An 8,954-nucleotide genomic window follows, 5' to 3' on the forward strand; every position below is an offset into this window, starting at 1 on the left:
TAGAAAAGGCCAATGAAAATTGGCGAATGAAATTTGCATGCCGGACTCCGCCCCCGGATATCCGGGTATAAAAGGGAGACGGCGTGCCTCATTCATTCACCTTAGTTCTGAGGAGCCTGAGACCTCTCACGACTGCTGCAGAGGACAGCACGTGTTGTGGCAAGGAGGACACAACGTCTCGTTCCCTCCATCAGGGAACCGAGGTTACAAACGTAACCGAGACGTTCCCTTTCTGTCGGTCTCTCGACGTTGTGTCGAACCGACAGATGGGGTTCCAATGGAAAACGCCATAACACTGTGCCCTGTCACAATCTCAACGAAGCGACGGTGACTGGCCTGGGCGAGTCAGCCGTGAGCGCTACCACGAAATTGTAACCTACCAGTGGGTAGGTAGGGGGTCCCAGAGCTTTCTAGAAAGGTGGGAAGGCCCCTACCTTCTGCCTCACAGGCGGCGGCCTTGTTTCTCTAACAACGAGAAGCCACCCGGAACCGTAAGGCCACTGGGTAAGCGCTACTTCCTCAAGTGGGGGATGCGCTACAGAGACCACTTTCTACCGTAGGGAGGAGTTTAGTGGAGATACCAACATGGTCTCACCGATGGGGGAGAACTCATGGGAAGAAAGTGCGGCTGAAGAAGTAACCGCGAGGTGGAGGTCCACCTGGGGGAGTCATGGGTTACCAAGGTGGGAACCAACATGAGGATACATCAGACGGAACCGCCCTACTGGGGGGTTGCAACGTCTGGTAGCACTAGGTCCGGTTAGAGCTATGATGCGAATAACTCCAGGAACCCGGCCTAAGGGGCAGGGCTGCTCTGCCCAGCCCGCCCCAGTAGGTGCTTGCTTAGTGATGGATGGAGTGCCTGTTCTTCACCCAGTGGGGAAAGAAGGGAGGCTGGATTGGTATACTGACCCACTCGAAAGAGGGGGAAAAGAACCGATATAGGCGTACACCCTACCAGTTGCCAGTCCTACATGTGGCCATGTAGGACGCGGGCTGACACCGGCTCTACGCGGAGGTTGTAGAACCTCGCAAAGGTGATGGGTGTAGCCCAACCCGCAGCTCTGCATATGTCTGCGAGAGAGGCCCCCCGTGCCAAAGCCCAAGAGGAGGCTACATCCCAGGTGGAGTGGGCCCTCACTGCTAGGGGGCACAAGCGATTTAGGGATTGGTAGGCTGCCTTGACAGCGTCCACAATCCAGTGGGCCAACCTCTGCTTGGAGACAGCTCTCCCCTTCTGCTGACCTCCGAAACAGACAAAGAGCTGATCCGAGCTCCTGAAGCTCTGTGTGCGGTCTAAGTAAAGGCGCAGTGCGTGTACTGGACACAACACGGACGGGGTTGGGTCTTCCTCCCCAGTGGGGAGCGCCTGTAAGTTCACCACCTGGTCCCAAAAAGGAGCAGTGGGAACCTTGGGCACGTAGCCGGGCCGAGGTCTCAGGATAACGTGAGAATCCCTGGGTCCGAACTCTAGGCAGTCAGGGGACATGGAGAAAGCCTGTAGGTCCCCTACCCTCTTGATGGAGGAGAGCGCCATAAGGAGAACCGTCTTCATCGTGAGATGAGGAAGAGCGGCATCCCCTAGGGGCACGAAGGGGGGCCTGGTGAGACCTGTCAGGGCTACATCCAGGTCCCAAGAGGGTATGGAGCGTGGATGAGGCGGATTGCGCCTCCTAGCGCCCTTTAGGAAACTAATGACCAGGTCGTGCTGCCCTAGAGACTTCCCAGCAACAATGCGGCAGCGGCAATGGCAGCTACATACACTTTCAGTGTGGAGGGGGAGAGGTTAGTCTCGAGTCTCTCTTGTAGGAAGGACAGCACGGACCCGATCGCACAACTCCGTGGGTCTTCTCCTCGAGAAGCACACCAGGTTGAGAAGAGGCGCCACTTGTAGGCGTACAGTCGCCTAGTGGCAGGTGCCCTAACCTGAGAAATGGTAGCTACCACCGCTGGGGGCAGACCACTCAGGATCTCCTCGTCCCGTCCAGAGGCCAGACATGGAGGTTCCAGAGGTCTGGCCTGGGATACCATAACGTGCCCTTCCCCTGGGAAAGCAGGTCCTTTGTCAGGGGAATCGGCCAGGGGGGAGCTGTCGTCAAGAGCATTAACTCCGAGAACCAAGTCCGGTTGGGCTAGTGTGGCGCAACGAGTAACACTTGCTGCTCCTCTTCCCTGACCTTGCACAGGGTCTGTGCAATGAGGCTCACTGGGGGGAAGGCGTACTTCCGCTTGTCCCGCGGCCAGCTGTGCGCTAGGGCATCCGTGCCGAGGGGTCCCTCGGTCAGAGAGTACCAAAGCGGGCAATAGGTGGTTTCGAGGGAGGCGAACAGGTCTACCTGGGCCTGCCCGAACTGCACCCAAATGAGCCGTACTGCGTGGGGGTGGAGTCGCCACTCTCCGTGAGGCGTAGACTGACGAGAGAGCGCGTCGGCTGTCTGGTTCAGGTCGCCTGGAATATGTGTGGCTTGCAGGGAGCTGATCACCTGCTGACTCCACAGGAGGAGGCGTCGTGCGAGTCGTGTTAGCTGCCGTGAGCGAATGCCACCCTGTTGATTGATATACGCCACGGCAGTTGTGCTGTTCGACCGGACCAGCACGTGCTTGCCCTGCACGAGAGGCTGCAGCCTCTTCAGTGCAAGTAGCACAGCCAACAACTCTAGGCAGTTGATATGCCAACGCAGGCGGGGGCTCGTCCACCGCCCCGACACTGTGTGCCCGTTGCACACAACACCCCAACCCTGCAGGGAGGCATCCGTCATCCCACGACGTGCCTTGAGACCTGCCCTAGGAGGACCCTGTCCACCAAAAAGGTCATGTGGTTCGATGGCGAGCAGTGCGGATCCCTTGCCGTGGGGAGGCCCCCGGGGAGGAGATCGGCTCTGCTGCTTACCTGCCTGGCGATGATGTAGCACAACGCACTGTCGATTGAGAGTGCTGAGGGCTACTGATTATCCTTGACATTGGGTCTTGCCGTGACGCACCGTTGGGCTGTTGGGACGGGGGCAGGAACCGACAGAAAGGGAACTCTACAAGCATTTGGTTTTAGATCTGATTTTATTGGATATATAAAAGTTTTATACAATGACATTGAGAGTGTATTGAGAGTTAACGGTGGCTTGTGTGCTCCTTTTAAAGTGTGTCGTGGGGTAAGACAGGGCTGTTCTCTGTCTGGGATACTTTACACATTGGCAATTGAACCACTTTTAATTAAATTGAGAAGTGTTTTAGAAGGGGTATCTGTACAAGTATGTAAAAGCACTTTATGTTTATCAGCATATGCTGATGATGTTGTCATAATCCTTAATAAGCAAAATGATGTGGACACATTATTAAAAACATTGAGGGATTTTGAAATCGTCTCTTCGGCTAGAGTTAACTGGGGTACAAGTGAAGCAGTGTTAGTGGGAAAGTGGGGTACCAACACTCCCAATGGGATTAACCTGGAAAAAATTTGGTTTAAAATATTTAAGAGTGTTTTTAGGAGATGAAATGATGGTTCAGAAAAATTGGGAGGGAAGTTGAAAAACTTGAAGGTCGGTTAATGAAATGGATTGTAAAGAATCTATCATATAGAGGACGTGTCCTCATTATTAATAATCTGGTGGCCTCTTCTTTATGGCACCGACTGGCAATTGTGTCCGTGCGCGTGTGCGTTTTTATATGCATGCGCTCGTTTGAGTGTGTGTGTGTGTGTGTATGCGAGTGTGTGAGTCTGGGTGTGTGTGTATGTGCATGCATCCGTGTACGCGTGTGCGTGCGTATATGTGTGCGTGTGTGTGTGCGTGAGTGAGTGTGTGCGTGAGTGTGTGTGTGTGTGAGTGCGAGTGTCCGTGTGCGTGAGTGTGTGCATGTGCGTGCGTGCGTGCATGTTTGTGTGTGTGCGTGAGTGTGTGTGTGTGCCTGAGTGTGTGCGCGTGCGTCCGTGTGCATGAGTGTGTGTGTGTGTGTGTGTGTGTGTGTGTGCGCGTATGTGCGCGCGTATGTTTGTGTGTGTGCGCGTATGTTTGTGTGCGTGTGTGTGCGCAGACAAACTGGTGAGAACCAGACAGAATTTGACCGATCACAGACTGCACACAAACAAAGTCACAGTGTTGACAGGATAACAGACACGACTGCAGTGCTTTGTGTGTTCTTGTGTCTGTCGATTGACAGTTTCTCGAGTCTTCTGATCTCGAGTCAAACCTGAGCAAAGAAAAACTTGAACCTACAGACACAACAACCAAACACACAACACATTGTGACATTGATGACAATAACAAACTCTTTGTTTTTCAGCTGCTGTATTACACCTCTCAATGTGTTTTCTTCATGTTAACATCAACTGTTTCTTCCTGCTGCAGTGTTTTTATTCCCATGCCGAAGGGGAGGGGGGCTCATGGTTTTAATTAGAGATGTGTTTGTAATTGTGACAGTAATTTTCCTCATCACGTGAATGATGTTCTTTCAGAATAATCGTCAGCATTGATGAACACTGACATGACACATACACATGACATCATGAGTTCTAATGAATCATTTGACACCGACGTCACAGTTGTGTTAACCAGGAGAGTAATCAATAAATAAATAACATGAAAGATGTGCAGAATGTGTTTTGAGGGGTAAAGTTGGAGCGGGAAGGTTTTTATCATTAGCCAGCGGTCACCATGACAACAGTAGATTATCCTTTCTCTTATGAGTTCAGTGAGAACACACGAGCTTTACTTTAATACATGGGCTGAAATTTGTTGATCACTCTTCAAGAACAATCTTACACAGCTTTCTTTTTGTAACTTTTTTTCATGCAAAAATCATGCGGCCAATTTGTTGATGTAAGTGACCTGAACTACGTGGTTTGCTCTCTTCTTAAACATGAAACATGCAGCCAGTGGACACACAGCTAGCATTAGCATTACCATAACTGTGTGTTTTTATAGGAATGTATGGTAAAGTTAGTTGATGTAATTCTTGACACTGTCCTAACCCTGTAATGTATTCTACAGTGTTAGTTTAGTATATGATTAAATAGATGCTAACACTTTAAAAACTAACCTCAGTCAAGTCATAGTGTTATTCTATAGCAGTGCTGTCCAATCTCTCTCGTTCACCAGCGTCTCTCAGGGTTCCACTAATGCCCGTTCCCACTTTTCTCTTTTTCATTCTAGGAGGCGAACTCGTGTTGCCCATTATAACCGTGGATTCCCTTGAGCTCCCGTCAATAGCAACACGTTACCCTGTTATACCCCCGCCCCCCACCTATCGCCCCTTCCTCACCCTGCTCGAGACCACCAGAGATTCTCTGCCCCTGCCCGCTCGCCCCCGCTGTCCGTCGGACCAGGAGGACTGCGAGGAAGCCGCGGAGGTGTCGGCCTACGGTTCGGGCGAGATGACGGACGACGAGGATTATTATAAAAACTCGCCCCTCGTCACTGACAGGACGGTGCTCCCCCCTCCCCCTGCGGGCGACCGCCACTTGTCCCGTCCGCCCGACGCACACCTGCCGTCACACCCCTTCATCCCCACGTCGCCCCCGGAACAGCCCGTTTCCCGCCTTAAACCCGCCGGCCCCAACATCCCGGCGGGTAAAATGAACACCCGTGACCAGGTGTTGCTGCCGCCCGTCCAGCCGTCGGGCGACCCCGAGCGCGGCGGGCGGCATCGACACCCGGGAATAACGTATCCTCCCGATTTCCCCCGTGTGCCTGCTACAGAGCCGTCATCGCCGGAGAGAGGCCCGCCAGGAGCGGTGGAGGTGATCCGGGAGTCCAGCAGCACCACGGGAATGGTGGTGGGCATCGTGGCCGCGGCGGCCCTCTGCATCCTCATCCTGTTGTACGCCATGTACAAGTACCGCAACCGCGACGAGGGCTCATACCAGGTGGACCAGAGTCGCAACTACATCAGCAATTCGGCCACGCAAAGCAACGGCACTCTAGTTAAAGAGAAGCAGCCCGGAGCTGCCAAAAGCAGCACCAAGAGCAAGAAAAACAAGGACAAAGAGTATTACGTCTGAGCGTGCTCCAGAGAGACGGAGGCCGAGGGGAGAGAGAACGAGAGAGAGAGAGAGCTTGAGGATGGCAGTTTACATGCTGATGTGAATCTTCTATCATTTCCCATCCGGATCTAACAAACGCCGCGTTTCTCACCTTTCATGTTTCTGCCTTTTGTACCGTTTCATCTCATTCCTCTGGTTTGTTCTTTGTAAATACGACGCGAGTCGCTTCCTCACCCGATGTCGAAACTCCAGCGTACGCAGTCTTGCGCTGTGAATCTTTTGACAAATTGGTTTGGGTGACATTTCGAGATTGTCAAACTCATCAGTAAAGCTGCCAAACCCACTCGCTGTCAAATCCGTCTCTCTCGAGTGTCGTTCCCTCCCGTCTCCCCCCGTCTCCTTGTCCTTGGTGCTCAGGAGCAGATGCAACGTCATTCTGTTGTGTTTCCAGCATGTGCTATTCAACATGAAAAGAGACTAAAAACTGTTTCAGTGGAGTCAAACCAGTTAATCTATATATCAACAAATTACAACTAGCAAAACTTGAGAACTACTAAACATCTGCGGATGACTCGGATGATGTTCATCGCGCACGCGATCTTGGTTTAAGCACGTGAGGAACGTGTCCAGCGCTTTCAGAGAGAAACTGTTACACGCAGACGGACCTCACGACAGATCTGATGTATGAACAAACATCTGATGCTCAAAGCCTCGAAACCAGAAGCACACAGACTGTGGAGTGCTACATTTCTTTTGTTTGTGTGTTTTATTTAGTCATAATGAAAAGGGAATAATGACAGTAATGTTCTGGTTAATGTGCATCATTCTCTCTCTGTGGAAACACAGGAGGAAAGAAAGAAATAGATGTAAACTTGGAGAGGAACAAACTCTCGTGAAAAGAATTTCAGCCGTTCCTCAGAAGAACTCTTGAGCTCTAGTATTCTATTAAAAGAACTAAACTTCCACTGAAATGTTTCAAAGCGTTTGTGAAATGTCTAAATATTTGAATCTCATCCCAGTGCTAAAAGAGACACGTGTGTTTTTCAAATGATCATCCCTGACAAAATAAGAATGACCGTGAATCAGAAAGCAGATGTGATTTGTTTTTCTTTCAACATCCGTGTGTGTCCTTCATCTGAACAACTGAGTGTCTCTTCTCATCTTCTTGTGTGTGTGTGTGTGTGTGTGTTTCATTCTTTCTGTTCCGTCATTCACATTGAGTTTCTCCTCAGCGCTCGGCCCTGTTCTTCTTCAATGTTATTGTAAAGTGTTTCAGTGAGATGAATCTGCATAGGTGTATATTAACAGGAGGGAATACAATTGGTTATATACTTCTTACATTCTGTCTCGTGTGTTTCTTTACGACCTGTGAAATCTCTTGACACATTGTAGAAGATGCTATTTTTCATTGTTTATGAACACTTTCCCCACCAGCACTCCTCACTATTTTCACCTTCATGGCTGTAATATTTTCGTCTGTCAGTATATGAACATGCAGTACAGTCGTAGTTTTGATTCTCGTCCTCCTCTCTAATGTGGCTACTGTAGGTTGTTCAACATTTGAGGAAAAGTTGAGGAAATGTGTTTTGTCACGTGTGTTTGTGTGAGTGGATGAATGTGGAGTGGTTGACGTGTGTGATGTTCAGAGGTGTCATGATGGAACGGATGCTCGCTGAGATCTGTTTTTGGCTGATATACATCATTATTTTAGTGAATCATCATCAGATGGCGTGTCGGCGAGTATCTGTCAGTGTATTTATACTACAGTAAAAATCTTTTCACAGGTGAGTCTTTGACCAGATCCCTGTCATTCTGATCCAAGTTATTCTTCTCCTTTTCTTTTCTTCTTTAAACGTGTTGTCATCTCTCAGAAGCTTTATGTTCATCATATAGATCAGTGGTCGGGAACCTACACGTGGCTCTTTTCAAAAACCATGTGGTTCACCAGGGGCCCGTTTCAATAAAGAGGTTCCACCCACACTGAGTTAAAATGTGAACTCTGAGTTGTTTAAAGCCGAGATGCGAAACTTTGAGTTTGTGGTTTCAGAACAGCTGATTTGAGTTCGTTCTATCAACTCTGGGTAGACTTACCTTGAGTTAAGCGTGTACACCATGACTACGACAAGGCAGGATCAATGGAGCTCCTATATTACCATTCACCATGGCAACGGCACACAAAAGAAGCAACATGGTGGCAGAAAGCACTTGAAAGCGAGGCACACTTTCCGCTCTGCATACAGTGGATTCACTAATGTGCTGAAAATGACTATAAATGAAAAGAATAATTAAATGAATGAAACAACAGAAATAAAACAGAAATAATAAAAAAAATCTTATATTCTCACTCGCAATCAGTGCTCTAGTGATGGGTACGAGACGTCATGGTGTATAGGACACTTGTTAGGGTGTCAGACTCTTGTGTAAAACTCAGACTGATCGCCGGTTCGAACCGTGCTCGGGGCAGTTTTGGGTATGAATGACTGCATGTCTAAATCAATTGTTTATCTGTATTTATTAATTTCTTTATTCATGCACTTGATTTACACACTTCTCATTTCTCATCCTCCATAGAAAACTAACATTTGTGAGAACATGTAAGGGAAAGAATCTCCTCTGATGTAATACACGGCCACGATGGCTGATGTTATTGATGTAAGGATGGATGAGATATATTTTGATATATCTAACTCACTGTAAAGAACAATTGTACAGTTTTAATAAAAATGCACAGGGAAATGACTAAATTCCACTCGGGTCCTAAATTCCTCTCCTGAAATCAAAGAACATCCCAATGAATGAATGCAGCCTCTTCATGAATCCTCTATAAAAGCACAAATGACATATAAGTCACTGAGATGGTCTCTTTGTGATCAAAATGTGTGCCATGAATGACTGTAATGTATGTACTGTTAATGAATTAATGAGTTACACCACTTGCACTTTAAAAAGGGGGAGCCAGTCTTGTCTCATTGTTCCAAGG

General features: G+C 48.9%; 1 protein-coding gene across 6 annotated transcripts in view; it reads left to right on the plus strand.

Moving 5' to 3' along the window:
- Positions 1–7,312, plus strand: part of LOC130550261 (neurexin-2-beta-like) — a 64,980-nt gene extending 57,668 nt beyond the window's left edge. For 4 of the 6 annotated variants that reach the window (XM_057327684.1, XM_057327681.1, XM_057327685.1 and 1 more), the window contains one exon: positions 5,145–7,312. In XM_057327684.1, the coding sequence (XP_057183667.1) occupies positions 5,145–5,992 (848 nt within the window). In that variant the 3' untranslated portion in view covers positions 5,993–7,312. The remainder of the gene's footprint in view (positions 1–5,144) is intronic. The other 2 variants (XM_057327686.1, XM_057327687.1) reach the window with 1 other exon arrangement.
- Positions 7,313–8,954: the final 1,642 nt, after the last annotated feature.

The sequence above is a fragment of the Triplophysa rosa genome, unplaced genomic scaffold (genome assembly GCF_024868665.1).
Source record: "Triplophysa rosa unplaced genomic scaffold, Trosa_1v2 scaffold272_ERROPOS173870+, whole genome shotgun sequence".
Taxonomy (NCBI): Eukaryota; Metazoa; Chordata; class Actinopteri; order Cypriniformes; family Nemacheilidae; genus Triplophysa; species Triplophysa rosa.